At 38.9% G+C, this 23,670-nt stretch overlaps 1 protein-coding gene across 4 annotated transcripts in view; it reads right to left on the bottom strand.

Annotated features, from left to right (window-relative positions):
* Window positions 1–23,670, bottom strand: part of PDE4D (phosphodiesterase 4D) — a 436,095-nt gene that overhangs the window by 289,965 nt on the left and 122,460 nt on the right. Inside the window, exons 1-2 of one of the 4 annotated variants that reach the window (XM_075447153.1) lie at window positions 21,044–21,283; window positions 20,128–20,389 (exon numbers count right to left, since the gene is read on the bottom strand). The exons of 2 other annotated variants lie outside the window; for them this stretch is intronic. In XM_075447153.1, coding sequence (XP_075303268.1) covers window positions 20,128–20,174 — 47 coding nt within the window. In that variant the 5' untranslated portion in view covers window positions 20,175–20,389; window positions 21,044–21,283. Of the gene's footprint in view, window positions 1–20,127; window positions 21,284–23,670 lie in introns of those variants that run through there. One more of the 4 variants, XM_075447152.1, reaches the window with a different exon arrangement.

Raw genomic sequence — 23,670 nt, 5'->3', positions numbered from 1 at the left:
AAAAAATCCAGCCAGATCATCCTACCTACACTCCCAGAACAATTCCAGCTTCCTGTGAGTTCCATAGAAGAATGAGGTATTCCAATCCAGGTCTATCTGCATGCAATTTTTCTTTTAAATGTTTGTTATTTTTAAGAGAGAGTAGTAGGTGATGCATCAAAATTAAGAAAAAAGGTCTTGGTCTCTCAAAAAGTGCTAGCAATATGCACAGTTAACCAATTATAATTATCAGCACTGAGCTTGATATCCTATAGACTTACATTTGATTACTCCATCAATCTATATTCTAGTCCATAAGTCACTTTCATTTATTACCTGAAATGTGTCCTAAATGAAAAGACAGCCCTCAAGGATTCTAAGGACTATTATCTATTGTCTCCCATCTTAAAAAATCTGCATTTAAAAAGAAGTCTGGGTCAAATGCAAAATGACAACTTTTAAAGTAATCTTCTTAGACGAGTGAAAATTCAAATATTTGGATTGGCATAGAACTCTTAGAGTTGTATATCAGATCTTCTCAAAGCATTTAAGCCACAGAGTGACACTGGATATATAGCTTTGTCAAGAATAATTAGTGTATGAAAACAGAGGTCAGTGTCTTTTAATGTTTTTTAATGTTTAATTTTCATGACTCATGCACATGGCAGGCTCAACAAAAAGCATCTCTTGTAATAGAATTATTAAGATATTAAGATTTAATCTATAAGATTAATCATTGGCTCTGAAAAGAATACAAGAAAACAATGTACCTTAGGAACCCTGCTGAAACACTGATTCACAGGGGAACAATTAATCCAACAGTTTCAGAATGGTACCAGAGACTTTGTTACTGAGATCAGCCCTACACTTCAAATAGGTATTATTAACTACATGTAATTTCAGGATATTTAATATCTTGTAAAAACATAGTTTCAAAATTATTCAGAATGTTATGAAACAGACAAGGGTTTGATCTCCAACAATAACCATCCTTTTACAGAGGACATTATCACCCACAATAAGCACACTGCGGCTCTGATCAGCGTGAGCCTCAGCTCTTCCACCACACACAGCTGACTGAGTTGAATGCTGGGCTGTGCGATGTTTGGGGCTTTGCCCTTGCCACAACATAGCAGCTAAAGATGTCAGAGAATCCCTGAGAACATAGCAGCTCCGTGTCAATATGCTATTCCTCCTGTATAGGAAGGGGGTCATTTCCAGGCAGAAACGCTAATGGTACTCAGTGTACTGTTTGACACAATAAAATAAGCTATTTAACACAGCATATTTTGTTTCTCATTCCTAAGAGGCAAAATGTTTATCCTGAGGAATTTGTTTTCACATTGAAAAGCCTGCAAACAATCAGATTACTAATTTGGGGGGATAGATAAAATATCATAATTCTGGAATATTACATTAAATAAGAAGCTATCCAGACACAATTTTCAAATTTGCAAGCTGGAACTGGGGACATACACATTAATAAATGGCTTTGATAGATATTAAGCAAGCTCAGCTTTCTTTGACTTCTGTCCATATTTTCTAAAATTAGAAACTGATTATTTCACTGGTTCCAAAAATCAGTTTCTTATGCCAGCAAGCGATGATTTATTTTAGTTTATTAAAAACACAATAAAGCCCGGAATTTTTGATTAAGCAAGGGTACAGTTGCATTATGTGGGGTAGGGGAAGGTGGGGGACCTGGATTATTTTAAATTATCACTTTTTAACCAAGATTTTTCATTCAAACACGTGATTTCATTAGATCAGGTTTCAGTGAAAAGAAAAAGTGGGAGAACTCCACCCCACACACCTGGGGAAGAAGCAACTAATAATTCTAAATGAACAAGTTTTTTTAAATAGATATTAATGAATGTAATATACAGACTGTAGGCAAACACAGGAAAACCAAAGTCATTCTTTCTAATTTTCATCAGTCTGTCTCAGTATGTTGCTCCGTGTTCAGTAGTGCCAGTGTTTGGAAAGGCATGACCATGTGTATCCAAGGCTGAGAATATGGAATGACTGGCCCTTTCAATGGCAACACATATTTGTATCATCTTAAAGAATTAAACGACAAGGACCTAAAAATTGACTTGAATCCTGTAAGCAATTATTAGAGCAAAAGAAGAGGGAAGGCAAAGTGAAACATTAACACTACATGATGTTAAATCATTTTATAATTATAAAACAAAACTCATTCAAAAAATCTCAGTATGAAGTCTTGATTCTCTAGAAAAATCACTGATGACCTCACAATTTTCAAAGACACTTACACAGGCCATTTAAGAACTCTGACATAGGTTTTCATTGCTGCCATTAGAAATGAAAGAGCTATTTAAATTGTCAAAGAGTACTTTTGATAGAAGAGAAAAAAGTAAGCAGTGTGCTTTGTTCCTGCAATTGTACCAATTTGTCATATACTTTTTATGATAATTTCTCTCAACAGAAATCTAACAGAAACTATTTTTGTGGTGCTTCTGCAAAGTAATTTTTTAACACTGGCACAATTTTCCAGTTGCCCACATTTGTTACTTGTTGTTAGAATCTACCAGGATTTTAGAGAACTTGTGGTGCATCATCATCCCCTCTAATTCCTTTCATAACCTAATCAAGCTTTCCCCTAAAACTACCTTGAGTTTTTGGGCTTCCACTGTATGCACTATATTTCAACCCCTTCAGATTGTAATTCTATTTAGTATGCAGTTGAAACAGATTCATGCCTACTGGAAAGCAAAAGATCATTTGCAATGGAAGATTTTAATTATCCTGATATTCCTTGTAGCAATGTACCCTTTAATCTTGTTTGCAGATCCATAAAATCATTCTACAGTTAATGCGATCAATGATGTTAAATTACTTTGGCTGGATTTCTTGTTTGCTTCTGCCAGCTCCCATGAGAACACAGGCCCTTGTTTATGAAAAAAGTTAGTTCAGAAAATATGCAGCTGATTCTCTTTTTAATAAGATATGAATGTAAAGGTCAAGGGGCTAAATCATGACACAGTAGAAATGAAGCCTAATAACATTGAAACAGGTGTCTGATGTGTTGCAAAGTTAAAGATATCATTAGGACTCGAGAAAAAGGAGAAGAGCAGTCAGATGGGTCATTAAGTGTGATACCAGTAACGTTAGTGAGAATAATAGCTGCTGACGTCTCAATGATATTAGCTACAGCAGAGCTGGATTATGAGGCACTGAAATAGTACTGAGAGAACTCAGAACTGACCTATTAATCACATACAGAGCTAAAAAGCCCTACTGGGTACTAAAAGCCTGCTTCTTCTCAGCAATGAGAATGTAATTCAATAGAAACTTTTTGATATTTATAGTCACAGTCTAAAACAGAAGTAGGGTATGTGAGAGAAAAGTCATGAAAAAAGTATTCTGAAACTTCTGCTAAAGAAATTACATCTTGACCAGGGAAAAAAGAAACATGAAAAGAAGGTAATAGGTTTGCTAGCTTATTGTTTCTGGGAAACGTTTTCTCAAGAATCCACTACCCTCAAAAAATTAAAGACAGAAAACTTTTATCAGGTTCCAGAACAGTCATCATGCTTTCAATCTTGTGTGTATTAGTATCAGTGTTCTATAATGCCTTCAGCAAGATGTGCAGCAAGAACAATCTAGAAAAAATGTAGCACAGGCACCAATCTTGTTTTATGAAGAAAAGACATAGGTATTTCACAGGAAATAACAAAAACTGACAATACCACCACAAAAGTATTGAAAATAACAGTGAAAAGTGAAATAAAATGCAAATGAGCAACAAATGTACCAAACTGAAGAAACAAAAAAGGTGAAAGTATTCTTAAATATGACACAAATTACGTGCTTAGAAAGTTATCTCGAAGTTGTTGAACAAACATCTTTTAAAACATCAATCGATCTTTTGTCTGTAGTAAGGAAAAGCAAAAACATTGTAAAGTATTGCCAAATACACAAGCTAAAGCAAAATAGAAACTATTTATATACTTGAATGGGATAGGAAAAAATTGGTATGCTTGTCACTGTATTTCAGGTATTACACTAGTCTCCTGACAGAACGTGCACAAAGGAACTAAAGTGATATAAAATTTCACCCAAATAAGCCATGAATAATGTAAAAAGAAAATTAGGCTGTCAGTGAAAGATCCAAGTTGGTAATACCTATTTAGCATGTTAGCAAAAAAACCTACTGTATTTCTTTCAGTTACTTAGTTTACTGAGAAACATTACTAATCAGATTTTTCAGAAAAAGATGTATTTTGTTAGGACATACTGTACGATAAAGAAAATCTTCAGCAGAAATATTGGAATTAACTAGATCTGTGACACATGGATACTATGCACATTGTATACTTTATATTATATTTAACAGATTATATTGATATTATTTTTACAGCTATTTCATAACATTAGTTTGAAAATATTTGAATTACATAGTATAGTGAAATTGAAAGCTATCATCAAAATTATACTCAACTGTAGAAAGCAGTTGTGCTCAATTGTGGACTAGTTTTTTGATCCAAACAAGACATGAGTCCTGTGTATTAAAAGATTATAATATAATCTAATAAGGAAAAGGGAAAAGGAGTTTGCAAATAACACTGCTGAAGTACCTAGACTTTTGATTCCACTATCTAATTAAAAAAAAATCAATTTGGATTACTAATTAATTATTTTTAATCTTTTTTTCTCACTGAGATGAAAAAACTATTGAGATAAGAAGCTGCTGCTAGGGGCATCATAATTTATTCAACAGCTCTGTCATGAGACTATAGGATCTATATTTAATTACTTCTGCTGTTTGCAGATTGCCCTATTCACCTTGATATATAATAACTACTATGGGAGCATTCTGTATAAAATATAACAGCCAGAAATAAAGACACGTAAGATTACTATGTGGCCTAGCATTTTGGGCATTCTACACCACCATGGAATGGGAGAAAACTTATAAGTCTCTGCATCCTTGGTGATATCTTTGGTAGATGAGGATGCCATCAAAACTGTAAACTCTCATTTGAGCTTGGCAGACTGCTCCAGCATGGAACTTGTTCCTTTTATGTACCACCTTTTTACATGATGAAACTGTTCATGCAATTTAAGCCAAAATTGCTACTAGTATTGACTGAAACCACATTTTGAACAATGCATTATTTACTACAATGAAGTCAGATAACTTAGTACAAAAGTTTTCCACTGCTATCAATCCCATTTTCAAAGGTCTAAATGACTTTACGAACCGTCTTCTTGAATCTGTTATTAGATGAGTAATCTATTTTGTTGACGGTCGCATCAATCTCTCTTTCCTTGTTTTAGTAACTTTATGAAAAGTAGCTGATCACTAGCAATTTCTTTTCAGACAGGTAAATAATGAATACATTATTTTAAAAGGACAATATTAATAGTGAAAATGGAAAGGGAATCCAAAGAAGTATCAAAGATAATTTAAAATACACGTAAACACTACGTTTACACATTTTACGTATTAGTTACATTACAGATACAATACAGGAACTGTTCAAAATATACCAGTCGCATCGCTAAAGCAATTCTAACAGATCCCTGTTATTCTCAAAGTTTAGTCCTCAGAAATGAGAGGTGGTACTGCTTATTCACTACTGACAAATACTGCAGACCCTACAGAATATAATTTGGAGTGATCTTTCAGAAATACATCCAAAGATGACTTAAACTCTTAGGGTGATAAAAAAAATGTAGTTCAATGAATTCATTCACCAGAAAGAAACTTAAAAATAGAAGGGACATTCTGAGTGACACAGTCTAGTTGCCCTGCTGTCACAGGTACCACACCATACACAGTTATTTTTAATATGCAACAGTCAATTACTTTCATGCTTTTCTCCAATACGCTATTGGAAGGCTGTTCCACAGCCTCCCTTGTCTGATAGGGCTTAGGAGAACTCTAATTTCCAGCCTGAAGGTCCGAGTGGCCAATTAAACCCCATTGATTTGTTCTATTTTGCCAACACAGCTCTAGCAGAGAAGTATTAGATAATACAACAGAACTGCAGCTAAATCTGCCTGGCAGACGTTGGTTTCAGCTGCCCTTAAAACTGCAACGGTAAAGGACAACTGTGACATTACTCTTACCATCTGAAGCACATCTTTATCAAGACTAACTTTTCTAAATTCTGGGGTTTTTTTACAAAAAAAAAAAGACTCTGCAGCCATACAGAACACAAAAATTCTCTGACATTTGCCATTTAATTTCACAGGGCGTAAGGAATTCTGATGTTCAGTAGCTGAAAACCGGTGCAGTAACAAAATATATTGCTGAACACATTGGATTATCTACACGATTTGTTTCATTTATTTCCCTGTCCTGACTTCTAATGAAAACAAAAAGAATTCAACGAAATCAGATGTTTCTCTCCTGAAAATCAAATTGCATGGATTCATAAAAGTCTTACATAAAAATCCTTGGTTTTAGCCTCCTAAAAGTCATAGCAGTCAGGTGAAGTCCCCAGTGAATGGAAAAGGGGAAATAGTGCACCCACTTCTAAAAAGGATAGAAAAGGGGACCCTGGGAAGGTCTCTATGCCTGGGCAGATCATGCAACAGATCCTCCTAGAAGCTCTGCTAATGCATATGGAGGAGAGGGAGGTGATTCAAGACAGCCAGCATGGCTTCACCAAGGGCAAGTCCTGCCTGACCAACCTAGTGACCTTCTGTGACGGAGTGACTACACCAGTGGACAAGGGAAGAGCTACAGATCTCATCTATCTGAACTTCTGTAACACCTTTGACACGGTCCCCCACAACACTCTTCTCTCTAAATCAGAGAGATACGGATTTGATGGATGGACTGTTCAGTGGGTGACGAATCGGCTGGATGGTTGCACCCACAGTGTAGTGGTCAACAGCTCATTGTCTGGATGGACATTAGTGACGAGTGGTGTCCCTCAGGTGTCCATATTGAGACCAGTACTGTTTAATATCTTTAGCAATGACATAGCTCAAGAAGTGGGCTTCTGTAAACTTCATAAGGCTCAACAAGGCCAAGTGCCGGGTCCTGCACCCAGGTCAGGGCAACCCCCGGTAACATAGAATCAGAGGTTGGAAAAGACCTCTAAGATCATGAAGTCCAACCATCCACCCAACACCACCATGCCTGCTAAACCATATCCTGAAGTGCCACATCTGTATGTTTTTTTAACAACTTCCAGAGATGGGAACTCAACCACCTCCCTGGACAGCCTATTCCAATAAAATACTGGCTGGGGGATAAAGAGATTGACAACAGCCCTGCCAAGAAGCACTTGGGGGTACTGGTGGATGAAAAGCTGGACGTGAGCCAACAATGTGCGCTCACAGCCCCGAAGGGCAACTGTACCCTGGGCTGCACCAAAAGCAGCGTGGACAGTAGGTTGAGGGAGGGGATTCTGCCACTCTACTCCACTCTGGTGAGACCTCACCTGGAGTCCTGCATCCAGCTCTGGAGCCCTCAGCACATGAAAGACATGGACCTGTTGAAGCAGGTGCAGAGGAGGGCCACAAACATGATGAGAGGGCTGGAACACCTGTCCTCTGAGGTAAGGCTGAGAGACTTGAGGTTGTTCAGCCTGGAGAAGAGAAGGCTGTGGGGAGACCTTATTGGAGCCTTGGAATACTTAGAGGGGGCTTATAAAAAAGATGGGGACAAACTTTTTAGCAGGGACTGTAGCGACAGGACAAGGGGTAATGGCTTTAAACTCAGGGAGGGCAGATTTAGACAAGATATAAGGAAGGAATTTTTTACAGTGAGGGTGGTGAAACAGTGGAACTGGTTGTCCAGAGAGGTGGTAGATTCCCCATCTCTGGAAACATTCCAGGTCAGGTTGGATGGGGCTCTGAGCAACCTGATCCAGTGGAAGATGTCCCTGTTCATTGCAGGGGCGTTGGACTAGATGACGTCTAAAGGTCCCTTCCAATCTGAACTATGCTATGATTCTGTATGCTTTTCATGTAGGAACCCACAAGAGACTCAGAACACTAGACAAGACATCTTCCTTCCTTCTAGCCAAGCAAGTACATTTGCTCTTTTTTCACAGTATCCCCTAACAAACATTAATAACACTGCAAAACTTACATAGATAGGAGTACAGGACACCAAAGCCTCTTTTAATATCAAAAATATGGTACTTCTTAAAGCCTTTAGCGGTCACTGCTACTATGACAAATTTCACTCCAACTGCATTGGTGTCCTAAACTTCTGCTCCTGAAAGCTAAAAGTGATGCATCTTGAACACACAGAATTTTTAGAGCACATCAAGCATTAATGTATAGCTAGGAAAGAAAAGTAGGTTTCTCAGAAATTTAGACATGCTTCTAATTATCTCACTCTGTGTTTCCTTTGACTGACAGTTAAAATACCGAGTACATTTTCAATAAGAAAAATATGATATCATGGTTGTTCTGAATAGGTTTTAAAGGTTTTCTGGTGCTTTCCAAATCCTTGCTGTTAGCTATGTTATTGATAAAGGGAAAGAATAAACAACTGGCCTAGCATGTCACTTTGTAAGTGAATTCTTCTTTAAGAGTTCAGAGGCAGCTTAAGCATTTAAGAGCGTGAAAATCAGATCATCCTCCCCATCTTTAGACTAAGATCTAAATGAAGGGCTTTTGAAAGTATTCAGAATATGATGTTAAAAGATTAAAATAACAGACATATGGGTTTATCATTACTGCAAACTCCATTCTGTCTGTGTTTCTGTCCTGAACACATCTGCATGGATGATGCTTTGACTCTACTGTTTATATAGCCACCTGTATGTAAAAGACTTCACTGTCTTCATTTTCACAGTACACCTGAAATGCAACAGTAAGTTGCTGCATGAAGAACACAAGGCTTACCCACCTCCCTCTCCAGTGACCCACCTGCACACATCCAGTTTCAGGGTACAGGACGCAAGAAGCACTAAGCCGAGGGCAAGCTCTGCAAGGACTTTGCCTGGCCAGCTGCTACCAGGATCTCCTTGCCAGGACACAGCAGTCCTTCCCTTGGGGAGAGCACAAACTGAAGGCACTTTCCAAGCAACACTGTTTTTTAAAAGAACTTAAGTTTTAAAACTTCCAGCCTCTCAAATTTGGTTGAAATCAGACAACAGGCTCCAAAGCTATCAGATATGTATAATCATGAAGGCCTCATTTCTCTAAAAAAACAGGAAAAAAAAATCTCATTTATAAGTAGTTACATAATCAAATGAGAGTCCCAGAGCACTTCTTGCTGCCTAACATTCTGCATCTGTTCCCTTGATTAATACCCAGTAAAGTATCTGTGAATATACGGAAAGCAAATGGCATTTCAGGAAAGCAATGTACTTAAACTCACAGTCTCAAGTATGCTTACATATTTCATATTTTCCAAGTATAAAAAGCTTTATGAAAAGTACTGCATAAGGAGATGAGCCATCTTTTTTTTTTTTTTTGGGGGGGGGAGATGGCAGAAATGAAACATTTCAGCAAAGAATGCAAAGAGAAAAACTGAAAATCTTGCAGTTATTACTCCATATGTTTGTTTTCCTTAGTGATTTATTTTTTTTAATACAGATATCACTACCTATCTGAGCAGATCTTTTCTAAATTGGTTCTAAAGGTAGATCCTGATACATTGTCATGTATTCTGTTTCAGGAAGTAGATTCATTTTGCCTCAGAATTGTTTTTCTTTTATATATTGTACAATGAAAGAAACAATAGCCTGAGTAGCTGATCTTATTGTAGCATTGTGTGAACAGATGGTTCACAAATGTTCATTGCGCAAAAAACTCTTAAAACTTTTATTCATATTCACTTTGCAGGAGATAAGCAATACTCTAAATCATGTCTAAAATCCTTCTTCTACTTCATGGAATAAGCGAGTGAGCCTCTAGCTGGTACAATCCCTACCTTATTATGACTTAATCTCTGATTCCTGCTTGGTTGCCATAAATAGCCATATATTAGCTCAGCTGCAGCTCAGCATGCATACCTTTCTGTGACTGTGGTATTCCCAGTGGCAGTAACTTCACCACAAGCCACATCTACTTGCAAAACGCAATCCTATGGAAAGAAATATGATTAGGCTGTGAGGAGAATACAGCATACAGAGATTCCACTGCTAAAGACTCTGTATACCATATAGCTCACCAACATATGGTGCAATAATTTAAGCATTACACCATTTAAAACTTGAAAATGTTTAATATATACAGGACCCATATAGCACCTTAACTGTCTTTTTATCCAGCTATAACTTCCTAACAAATAAAGATGGTCTAATATCCCAAACTAATCCTCCCATTAAAATCTGCCTAATATTGGAAAAGGTAATTTCAGAATCCGATGGCTGGACATTCCAAATACTGTTGGATTAGAATGTGAAAAAAACACAGCAGTCTTAACTACTCTCCTTCTCTGGGCATTTCCTAGGATTATTATACTTTCATGGGACAGGTCACACTGGTACAGATATTCCAGGAGGGAGAGGCCACTTTTACGGCAGTTATTCAAAGGGCTTGGAAATTCTTCAGGGGAACTGCACAGCTACCACAGTACTTTTACCCTGAAGAGCATTCCAAGGACACTTAATGATTGAAATGTCAAACAGCAACAGGGAAAGAAAAGGTATTTGTTGACTGGTAACGTTCACCAAATCTCCATTTCAAGATATCTTTGTTAACATACAGTCAAGAAAATTACACTCTCACAACATTAGAGACAACCAGCAGGAAATGTGAAAGGGCTGAAAGTACATAAAAAAATAAGTGGATGTAGACCTGGGTATCTCTTGGCCTGTACATGAAAATACGCTTTTCCTTATGACACTACCCTAGCATTCAAGAAATTTATCTCCCACTTTTCTGCCACGTGTAAATTTCTCCACACCTCAATACTCTAAATGCAAGATGGGAAAACAGATTTTTTTTTTTTTTTTTGCCATGTCTGTTTGGTTTATGATCTGCTTGGAAACTAGCTATTCTATCATCATTTTTGTTGCCTATTACCACAGTTTCTTTGTTTTATTTGGAGACTGCTGAAAGGTAAGACACTGCAAGGATGACATGATGGGATGCTAGATGAAAAAAAAGTGTCATATAGCAGGACATATACAGGAGGCAAATACGGTGCAAGAAAATGAAATAGTGTGGCTCCTTTTGAATGTCTGTAAAGGTTCAGACCCACTCTTTATAAATTAAAATACTGAGGAAAGGCTAAACACAAAAGCTCAATAGGACTTACGGGCTATGTTTATTAGGGCAGTTATGTCATGAGTACTGTTGCATGCAATGACACTTCATAATGGGCAGGAAATGTTGGAATGACAGATTTCAAGAAGGTTGTTGGGAACTTCTGGATCCTCCATGAGTTGAAAAGCATTGGGTGAAATACATCTATCTGAGTTTACGAATTAAATAAAGTATCTTAAGTTCAATGTCTAAATTATTATTTAGATGCCTAAATATAAATCAACTGATGAATGGATGCAATCAAATGCAATACTAAACATATTAAGTCCTCACATCTGTATTTTTTTAGTAAATAATTCTGCTGTCAGAGGACGGCATGATATGTGCATTGTTATTTCACAATATACTAAATCCAACCTATAAAATTGCATTTTTTTGTCCTTAATATGTACATTTTAGTTCAGTTGAGCATTGATTTCCACACATTTCTAAAATTATCTAGATACTGAATGTGACAGCATATCCATTCCTCTGTTTGAAGTTCTAAGAGTAGGTATAAATGACATGCCTCATTCCTTTTTCAATTATTACACTTAATTAAAGATGAATTATCAAAAAAAGTGATACTGGAAGATGCATGTTCTTAAATCCACAGCCCAAGAAAAAAAAAATTCATAAATGGTGTAAAATGCATAAAAATCTTAGACTTTGACAGGTTAAGGTGATTTGTAATTGGTCAATAGTTGGTCAATATTTGGTCAATATCATAATTAACAATTGAAGTTCAGATTCACTGAATCAAACTTTCCCCTTAAATAGCAGTCAAAACCACAGTTAACCCACTATTTTTAATATATCTCAAGTATTTAGTTGTTCACTAGAAGAAAATAACACTGTAATTAATTATTTGATAACTCGAATCTACTCACTTCCCTGAAGGTATTACTTGCCTACGGAGAATACAGTTGGATACAAAGGCAAACGAAACTGACACTCAAAACATTACATCCCTAGTATCCAGACAAACATATTACTGGGGTATACGAGCCTCTGTGCTGGATATTTCTGCTGTAACCTGAAAGGCAATTTCATCTTGAAGATCTTGTCCAGTTCTGAAACTGCACAGTATATTACAATTAAGCTGTGGGTTTTTTCCAGCTTAAAGGACATTAAATTCTGAAAAATTTAAACTACTTGTGAATAACAGAGGGTATATTGACATCACCAGAAAACAAGTCACTCTTAAAAAACTGATGGTTTAAGAACTCATTCTTTAACGTTCCAATAAATTTGTAAAGAAAAATAAATCCAGTAATAATGTGGAATAAGACACATGAAAGGAATGCAATACAAAATGTTATGACACAACATGGAATACCTTTTTTCTCAAAATGTTCTAAAGATGATTGTTCCACTAGGCATAGAACTGACCTTAGAATTTCACCAAATAAGTGTTGTGTCAAGCCCAACAACTCGTGAAGGACACACAAATTTTCTATTAGAGTTACATCCACATGATAAACATAGGTAACTGACCTAATCCTCAGCTACTGACAGCATTAAAAATTTGTCTATTTCAGATTAAATATCAAAGACCATTTGTCAGTGGCTGAAATTAAGAATTTGATAAGCAGTATACAAAAATCATGAAATTAGGAGCTACATTTCATTGCAGATGGAAGGAGTTAGAGTCATCTCTTTTCATCTCAGTAAGAACTGCCTCTTTTCCTGAAGGGGACAAGCTGTCATCTGTCGTATCAAAGTAACCCAATTAAAAAGAGACAACGTGAAATAATACAATCTAAACCAATTGCTTCAGACAACTGAAAATATGAAACCATGCTACTTAAGGAAAAAAAATTAAACCTTGCACATTTTTTGTAAAATTACTGAACAAAGTCATTCTTTAAAAGTTGTGATACAAGAAGACTAGAGATCCTATTTTTGAGAGATTAACTAAGTTAACTAAAGCTAAAAGAAACAGTTCTCTCCAGATAACTGAATTTGAGACTGAGGTATACTTGACAATATATTTAATATTAAAGACATTGTTTTAATCAGTTGTCAACAGAAAGATTTACTGTCTAAATAAGGCAAAATACTAATTTTCATACCATTTTTCCATACTCATCTGTAAAAATAGTAATAAATTCTCAAGGTAATCTAGGAATATCAACTTAGCCCATTTTGAAAGTAGAGAAATAAACACCCCTTCCATCTGTTAATATTTTTGAATGCATTATAATACAAATGGATGAGACACTTAAAAATAGTTATGAGTTTCCTAAGCAAAATTGTTCATTCCTTTTTCAGACACTGTGCTTGGTTCTATTCACTCCTTTGAAAATTTTTAGTTCGTGCATTCCACTTTGCCAATTACATGGAGTGAGTCACACAGGGAAAATTATTTCGTTTATTAACAGCTACTGACTAGTAGTTTTTACTGGAAATATTCTTAGAGATTTGAATGGTTACAATAAAAATTATCTTAAATCATTCTGCTATTGTCGAAGAGTTAATCCAATCATAAAATCAAGCACCATGTATTCAGTTAAGGTTTCAGCAGACAATACTAAATTAATATTAGCATAAAAATTGCCATTTAGAATAATGTACAAGCGAAACCTAATTATTTCTATTTTAATCAGATGAAACTATAATAAGCTGTAAACTGTATTTGTTGACCAACCTTCTTCAGTTTTGTAATTGTAGCTTGGAACATTTTAGTGGTTCTTCTCTCCCCTCCCTCTAGTCTTCTCTGCTCCCTGCCCACAAATACTATGTTGACTATATCAAACAACACAGTAAGTCTTCATGTATAGAACTGCATAATTCTTCGGTTGTCTCCAAATGCCAAAGACATCGGTTTGAAGTAAACCCACTAATTTACTAGAATATTTAACACTATCATTTCTTTTCCCAGTAGTAGCCAAATTCCCATCCTCAAGCGAAAGCACCTGTGAATGAAAAACCATACCCACTTCTCTCAGCACAGAATGTTTAGAAACAATGTAAGTACACACAAATCTAGTTCAAAATACTTTATAAACAAAATAGCATAAACAATAAGCAATATTTAATCAACATGCTTTATGTCATAATAATTTAAATGGGTTTTTTTCTTGATTATTAAGCTATTGTTTAAGAGCTAGAGGTGAAGGGTTAATTTTTGTGGAGTCAAAGTGCAGGTACGGATTAATTGTTCCCAAAGAAGAGAAGGTGGCTCTTTGTAAGCAGGTGAAAGTGAAGAGACTGTAGAGGAAGTGCATGAACACTCAACAGGTGTTTCATGAATAAAAGAAGCTTCAATTTAGTTTCTACTATTGTGACTTAAGTTTCCAGGAAGATATAAATCAGGATGACATCCAGAGACAGCAAGACTTTCTGTAAGTTTACAGGATTCTTCAAGAAATAACTTGACTCTTACTTGGCCTAAAAATGGCTGGTTAAAAGATGTAGTCTATTTCTAACGAGACACAGTGCTTCAAAGCATTTTTAGTCCCGGTTAACAAAACAGGAGAGAGGTATGAAATAGCAACTTAATTTACAGTTCATATGCTGAGGACAGAAGAGCAAACGGCAGGCCTTGTTTCAAAGATACACAAGTTTAGGTAGAATCAGTTGCAGTAATACAAAGATGAGTATATCAGTGATCTGATAATGCAGGTTAAATGATCTCATTATTCTGAAACAATAGATTAAAGTCTCAACAATCCGTCTAGGACACCCAAAGTGAGCAATGACAGTTTACATTAGCTCATATGGTTAAATTATCTTGCCTGTGCAGAAATTTTGCATGCAGAAGTACTGTAACTTTTGTGTGGAAGACTACAGAGCACTTCAGAGGCAAGAGATGCAATTTACATGTAGATACATATCTAACCTACCCATCAGGGGTCATAGCTGACTAATGTATCTGGAGAACATTCAGCTTTTCACACTGAAACATTACAGAAAGCCAAAGCACTGCCAATATAAATCATTAAAAAAAAACCCCAACCTCGCCCTATTTGCAAATAGTAGAAATATTTTCATCTCTTCATTGATATTCAGCATGCTGAACGCTAGTTAGGTGCCACCGGGCAGATAAGATGTTAGAAATACAAAGGAAAAGGCAACCAATACCTTCAAATGAAACTCTTTGTTTCGTTCAGTATCTTACTACACTCATCCTAACTTGAGTAAAAAACTTTAATAATGCCTGAAGAAAAGCAACACTTGTCATCGAGGATAAGAAAACAGGGAATAAGGTGACCTTTCATACCTAGCAGTACTGCGAAAATCTACTGGCCCCAGACGATTAAACAAAATCCTTCGGTCTTAAAAAGGTTTCTTCTTAGTTTAAGAAATCACGATTTTTTTTCCCCAAATTCAGGTTCAAATCCAGATGTCCAAAGGAAGAACTGAGATATTCCTCTAACATTTTTATGTTAATGTCTTAAATGTAAAATACCTAAAAACTAGTTAAATACTGTGCTGAAAAGCAGTTCAGAAAGACGCTTTTGTTCTTCCCACACTGTAAAATATACAAAATTTTCTAGAACAAGCAAATGAGTAAATATCTGCATGAAACATTTCACCCTGTTTTGGGTTAGAAGACAAGAGTTATGCCATCAAAAGAGCATAGCATGTCAGACTCAGTTGCCCGTGGTACCTTAATGAGCTGCGGTGATACATCATGTCCTAAGAACATAACGAAAAATTTATTTCGTGCATTAGCATCGAGATCTTCACTTTCCATCAGTCGTCTTGCCAGTTACATACTGTTCTATTCTCACAAAATGGAAGAACCTACATAACAATGGAAAGCCAAACCATTTCTGGCTGGCTGAAAACCATGCGCGGTTCTGTAAAACGCACAAATAAATAATTTAATATCATTATTTTACAATACTGGCAAAAGCAGAGAACAGAAGCTTATTAACAATTGCATTCATTCAGGGAGTTACTAAGGTACTTTTGAAAAAGCTAGTTAGTCATCAAATTAATGTGAAGCATAGGATAACATGTATAACCATGCATCTGCATCATTTTGCATTAGATGAAGTATATAGATCAATGATGATCAAATTAGGTAAATAAAGTGGGATTAAAAAGTAATCCAGAAAGGATTTTTTTTTTTGTCTTTACTCACTGCCTTGGTAACCAAATTAAATTTCATTCAGTCTTAACAGGCCAAAAGTTGGCAGAAAAGGATGGACAGTCATAGGTTACATTTTTGATTCTGAAACGTTAGTGTATTCACCTGTGGACTAATTTCAAATCTTTATCAGTTTAAAGACAGATACTCTTTAACACAGGTTTTTCACTTCTGTTTTTCCTATGGTTAAACTAAAAGGCATGTGCAATATTCGTTTACACAATTAGGCAAGCCAAAGTAGAATACCATGTTTATCTTTATTTGGATTGGTATCAAGAAGGCAGATAAAATGTAATGAAAAGGAAAGCTAGGTTATATAATTCAGCAGTAGATGTTTCTAAAATTGTTTCAGTGTGAATGGCATTAAGCTGCATATTGTTAATACATAATTTATGTTGTATAATGTGTAATGTGGTAAGTAGCTATAAAATCCTACTCCTCCTTCTACTATTATCACAAATGTTTCTCACAATTGCTAGGACTGACTTTATCCTCACTTGCCCCAACCACTGCACCCCTTTAATCATATGTATTTTGTATCTGCTTCTCTACAACCCAAACCATTTGAAACAGCTTCAGAAAAAATACCTCTTTTTTGTCTACTTCAGTCTCATTTTTTTAGTTTATAGTCCATTTAGATTATAACTACTTTTATCTGTCTGATATAGTTGTGGTCCCATGTGTACTGCCTGGGAACATACATATTTTACAGCTGCTCTTGCCAGTAGTCAGTTCCTACCTGTTACCAACATTACCAGGAGGGTTCAGGTACCGGAATTCTCACTACACTTTCAAAAGCTTACAGGTTCACATTCAAACCCTACTCTCAGGACCATCACTTTTTGGTTACTCTTTCCATAAACCTACACAGAGGACCAAACATGAAAAACACATTCACCCCCCTGACTGGCTACACAACATCAAAATCCTGGACATTTGAAATGATAAATTACATTTCAGAAGTGTTCATAGAATCATAGAATCACAGAATGGTAAGGGTTGGAAGGGACCTTTAAGATCATCTGGTTCCAGCCCCCCTGCCATGAGCAGAAACATCTTCCACTAGACCAGGCTGCTCAGAGCTCCATCCAACCTGGCCTTGAACGCTGCCAGGGAGGGGGCATCCACAGCTTCTCTGGGCAGCCTGTGCCAGTGTTTCATCACCCTCATGGTGAAGAATTTCTTCCTAATATCTAATCTAAATCTGCCCTCTTTTAGTTTAGAGCCATTGCCCCTTGTCCTGTCACTACACACCCTTGCGAAAAGCCCCTCTCCATCCTTCCTGTAGGCCCCCCTTCTGGTACTGGAAGGCTGCTCTAAGGTCACCCTGGAGCTTTCTCTTCTCCAGGCTGAACAGTCCCAACTCCCTCAGCCTGTCCTCATAGGAGAGGTACTCCAGCCCTCTGATCATTTTTCATCCTCCCCAACTCTTCCTCCCCATATACCACATGAGATGAGCAGGAACTAGCACATGAAGGCATAGTGCATGCCTCTAAGGTACAGAAAATGCCTTAAAAAAGCAACATCTCTAAGGTACAGAAAATTATTAGTCCTACTTCTGAAATACTTGGTTCTGTATGCATATAAATGTTGTAAATATTGTGATCTACATGATGCTGGCCAGAAAACACCTTTGATGTGTTGCATCAGCATTGGGGAAACAATATTAAAGATGATCAACTAATACTTGTATTAAACACAAAACTAATTGGGTCTACAAAACTAACTGGGTCCCATTAAAGATATCCTTTCCCTTGTATTCATTATCATCCTTTAATGGGCATCTGAAAGTAGCATGAGAAGAGGTTACATACATATAGAAACCTTTTCTTTGTACCAATTCCTATTCACAACAGAAAAGTTTGGCACACCTTACAGGTAATGCACGGATTTGTGAAGGTTCAGAATTAAAAGAAAAGCTATCAGTGGTAACTTAAAACCCTGGCACCCCTAAGTGCTCCTTGCAGACCGACTGTAGCATGAATAAGCAAATTTGCCAATTCTGTGAGGGCTGAGATGAACAGCAGTGTGCTAAAAACGTTTCCATTCTAAATTAAGGTCTATGATTCGGTAAGCACAAACGCAGGCATGGTATAATTCGTGTTTGGTTAAAACAGTTAACGTAGAACATACCATTATCTTCACATATCTTCCCAGCAAACACTTGTGCCAGTCTTTGCTAGACAATGGGTTCATGTACTGTGGCAGACAGCAAGGGGCTGGCAAGGAGCACACAGGGACAGCAGGTACTTAGATAGATAAAAAACAGCCGGTTTGTTCCAAACCCCTTTCAGCAGACTTCAGAGTTCATGTTCGAAAACGCTCAGTCAGAAGATAAACGCTGGCGGTTAAAACACACTTCAAATAATTTCTCTTAGTTATTAAAAACAGAAGTAGGCCAAATTCCTATAAGACAATGGGAACGGTCCTCCTGTTAGGTGTGGGCTGCAACACCCTTTCCAACACACTCCGCTAAATAAAACTGCCAAAACGGGGAGATGAAACACGTTCGAGACCGCATCATTCGCCTGTCAGGTGATGCGGTCTGAAGGTGGCTCTAAAGGCGCTTTATGCAGACGGAACGGTCTAACGGAAAGGTGGAACAAAACGCAGTCCAGAACACACAGCAGACGCGTCCGAAGAAGCGCGTGCCTTCCAACGGCTCGTTAAGATGGGAGCGCCCGGCGCCCCGCGCCGCCGGCGGCCCGCGCCCCGCGCTCTGACGCGCCGCTCCCGGCCGCTGCCATTGGCTCCTCCGACCGATGACACCGGCTGACGCCAGCGCCGCGGCTGCCGGGCTCCGGGCTCTCGGCTCGGGACCAGGCTCGCCAAACCCGACTTCGACAGGGCGTAGAAAGAACGTGGCTGTCAGGACTCGGCTAACGCATCTCCCGGGGAGTCCTTCCGCAGGTTCTCCTGCGAGTCGGTTACGCGCAGGGGCTGACCTGCGGCCGAGGGTGAAGCCGTCCAACGAGCACGCGCCCTGCGGCCAGCCCCTCCGCTCGAACGCAGTTCATTTTTTTTAAATGAGCTTCCATAAGACGTTCGCTTCTAATATTTTGAAAGGATCAATATTTACCCAAAGAGCAAAAGTTTTCCGGGGAGGTATTGTTAGCCTTGGCTAACAGTATTCACTAAGCACGAATCAAGACGTTCATTCCAGTACCAGGAGCAAGACATGACGCAACAACCACTGGCAGAATTCACAAGCAAGCTAGCTGCACTACATTGCAAGGGAAGTTACAGAGAAAGATTTTTCAGTGAGCAAGAACTACAGATGCCTGCGGTTCAAAGAGGAAACAGATGTTTTTACGATGATAAAGGGATTTTAATGCTATATGACTGTCTTCCAAACAGCCGCATCTGAGAACCTATCATACAAATGCATTTATTAAAGATTACTGAACTATCATATGAATGAGCATTGTTTTCCCATTTTCAGGTCAATTGAATGTATATAAATAAATAAGTTCCCGGACAAACAACACAATATCATAGGGGGAAAATACGTCTTCATTATTTCCTGCAAGTCAGGCTAAGAAAGAAATGGGAAGAAGTGTTCCTGTGATACAGGAAGACAATACGTCTCCCTGCTTGAAAGGCTTTTATCATGTAAGAAAACATGACCATAACAATACCATTTTTATGATTTGCCTGTTTTGTAAATGCAAAGGAGTGCCAACCTCATGTTACTTCATCACTGCTATCTCTGTAAGGTTTTCATTTTTCTCATAGCCCGGTTAGTGCTCATTTGACAATTATGCAGGGAAAAACATAGCATCTGGTAGCTGCCACAGTATTTTGCAAACAATCATTTCAAGTTTAACAATCTGTAATGTGTATTAACTACTCACCATATCCATGAATGCCTCCTAAAGGGGAAATTATTCACATGCATCATGTTCACAGGTCTTCCAACATCAGTGTCTTCCTTGTCAGACAGATTTATCTGGTTTTGTATTCATAGATGCATTCCAGAAGAACTGCATGAGCAGTTAACAGCAGGGCTTATTGCAAGAATTACTGTAATCCACAAAAATACAAATTCCCAGGGTCCGAAGAAAGACTTCTCAAGGGGTTTTCTAGGTACACGTCCATCCATTTATGCATCACTTGCTACTTAAAAAACATGAAACTAATCAGTGTACAGTAACTGCTATGACAATGCCAACAGTTTGCCTTGATAAAAAATCCAAGTGCTTTGACTATGAATTAAAGCATCTTCATATGCAGCATTTTGGACAGTTGGAAAAGGTTAGTCAAAAGATAGTTTCTTGTCACCCATGCAAAATCAGTGGTTAGGGGGAGATGTGCAACTTCAGATAGCTTTGCCATGTTCAGAAATGAATATTGCTTTTTCTTCTTTCTTAGACACATATTCATCAGAGATCACTTTAATGCAGTTTTCCTTTTTTAGAAGCCGAGGGAAGAGGATGATGTTTAACAGCCATGCACAACAAACCCAAACTTGTTTCCGAATTTGATACTGCGGGTTTATTTCTTCAGCTAAGAAAGAAGGAACTATGCCTTTCCGGCCCCATAGGACAGGACCACAGTCAGATACCACCAGATGCGATCACATTATGATCAAATTCATTTTTGCTGTCTAACCCCAAAGTAGGGCTGCCTGCTCCCTTTAAGCAAAATGACTAAGCTGTCGGCTCTTCCACTGCAGAACCGAGTTCTGTTCTGATGTTGCACTCTATATAAAGCCACGTGCATCAATTCGTCCGACGCAAAATGAAAGCCAAGCTTTAAGTCCCGCGTTACCTAAGCATTCTTTCCCTGCCGTCCTTTTCCCCCGGCCCAGCTCCCGGACAGCAGTCACCGCTCCCGACGCGCTGGTAAATATCCCCGGGAAGGTTCCTGCGCCCAAGCCGAAGAGGCGGCGTGTGCTTTGAAGCGACGCAAGCAAACGGCTGCCGCTCCCCCCTCCGCGGACCGCCAGCCTCCCCCCTCGGGCTCCTCGGACCCTCGCCCGGCGGCGGCGGCGGCGGCTCCGGACGCCGGAGGGCTCGGCGGCACTCGCCCTGCAGCAGGCTGGGCTCGGCTGCGGCCGCGCTGGCGTCAGGGGGGCCCCTCTAGGTGGGTTCTCCCGCCGCGGCGCGCCCGGCCCGGCCCTGGCTCTGGCCCTGCCCTGGCCCGGCCCTCTCCCACCCGGCCCTGCCCTGCCCTGCCCTGCCCTGGCCCGGCCCTACCCTGGCCTGGCCTGCCCTGGCCCTGCCCTACGCTGGCTCTGGCTCTGGCCCTGCCCTACCTGGCCCTGCCCTGGCCCTGCCCCGCCCTGGCCCCGCCATACCCTGGCCCTACCCTGGCCCGGCCCCACCCTGCCCTGCCCCACCCGGCCCTGGCCCTGCCCTACCTTGCCTGGCCCTGCCCAGCCCTACCCGGCCCTGTCCTGCCCTACCTGGCCCAGCCCTGCCCTGGCCCTGCCTTACCCAGCCCTACCCTGGCCCTGCCCTGCTCTGCCCTGCCCTGCCCTACCTGACCCCGCCACGTCTGTCCGCGGAGGGGAGTGGAGGGCAGGATGGCGTCCTCGAAGAAAGGCAAAACAAGAGAGCCTTCCGTCAACCAACCTCTCGCTCTTTCTCTGAAAGCAAAGAAAATTTGGCAGGGAGGCGCAAAAAAATCTCTAGGGAAAAGACACATGGAGGAAAAGGAGTTCACGGTGTTGATCTGCTGAGATGTGGAAGGTTTCTGGACAAGCGTTTGGGCTTCAGCGTGCCCAGGCTGTGCATCGTTTGATTGCCATTCTTTTCAAATGGTTTACGCTGCGCTGTGACTTTCTAAACTTCAGACGACCCCTTGCCCTTTTGGACAGGAAATCCTGCAGTATGGAAGCCAGCTGCAACTTCAACGGCATCAAAACGTGGTAAGACTATGCATTTGATTAGGGTGTGGGTGGATTTGGGAGTAGCACGATAAGATACTGCACTGCAAATTTTTATAGATCCTATTTCCTTACACTCAGTTCTGTTGCTGTCACAGCTCTATTCTACAATATCCCAAATTAGCCCTAGTACAGTTGATGCCATTCTAAAGGAAGAATAAAATATTAAACTACTTGAATGTCACAATGTGTTGACAGTGAAATAGTATTTATTTCAATTCACTGACAAAAAGGGAGCCGGGACTGCTGCACACGTTTGTGTATTGCTGTACTGTGAAGTCTTGGAGCACCAAAATACAACAGATTCCAAAATTCGAATGGGCTCTAGCATCACATATATCCTCCTGCTCTGTGCAAAGGGTTGGCTTTTCTTTTTTCCTACAAATACAACCATGATAGAAAGCAGACATTGAGAATTACAAGTACTGAGAATGAAAATTAGCCTTTTCTAACTAAGAAAGTACAAATCAAAGTATATAATCATGTTCAGTAAAGAGAAATACTCAGTATACTTTTAAAAGGACCAGTTAAGCCGTTATGATATGTTCATGCTTTATATAAAAAGCACTGCCTCCCCCCCTCTCCCCCCCTTTACTTTGGGAATTTATACCAGAGACATTTGAAAAGAATGTGAATAAAACTGTGAAAACTGCAAGGCTGTGTGATTAATCTGAATATGAAAAAACATCACGTCTAACTAATCCAGTTGTCTATTGCTTTCCCTAGACTAGATCCACTTACTATGAAATATTAACTACACCAAATGCTACACAAATCTGCACCAGCATTATTATTTCATATTGCACTTTCCTGACTGCATACTTGCCCGATCATCCATGGGCACTGACATTTTCAGCACTAGACCTACTTAATGCTTTGTACTATCTTGAGAAAGAGCTTCTCAACACTGACCTGGCATCCAACACAGCTGAAATCCACAAACGAGTCTATTCGGTGTCTATATGCCAATTTATCTGTATTTTTCTGGCATTAAGTTCAGCATCGCACCCATTGACTCAACTAATTTCGTTCAGAAGCAGAGTTGCAGGAGGAGAGTGGGTGTATGTGAAGTTACTATGTAGCTTTACAAACCAGTTAAAGAACTCACCAACAAAGTGGAATGCACAATATATGGGCTTTCCAGAGCAGGGATAAATTAAAGCCAGAGACTTTGAGCAGTAAAGAATTTTTGTTACATTTCCAGTATAGGCTGACTTACGAAATTCTTTCAGTTCAAGCCTGTAATAATTCGCTAAGCAGCTCACCTTGAAAGAAAACCCCACAACAGCTAAAACACCTAGTGACATTAACTTCAGTGGCATTATTTTTTTTGACCCGATAAGCATTACTATTCAGGTTCACCAAGTTCTTTGAAAAGGTAGTTCAAGCACAATTTCAGTTCAAGAAAAAACAAAGATAAAAAAGAAAAAAAACAATTAAAAGCAGATTATGCTTTGATTCCTTGGTTCTGCTACCAGAACAGTATTCTGACCACAGAATTTAGGCC

This window comes from Opisthocomus hoazin, chromosome Z, assembly GCF_030867145.1.
Source record: "Opisthocomus hoazin isolate bOpiHoa1 chromosome Z, bOpiHoa1.hap1, whole genome shotgun sequence".
In the NCBI taxonomy this organism is placed as follows: Eukaryota; Metazoa; Chordata; class Aves; order Opisthocomiformes; family Opisthocomidae; genus Opisthocomus; species Opisthocomus hoazin.
This window is presented reverse-complemented; position numbering and strand designations above follow the sequence as displayed.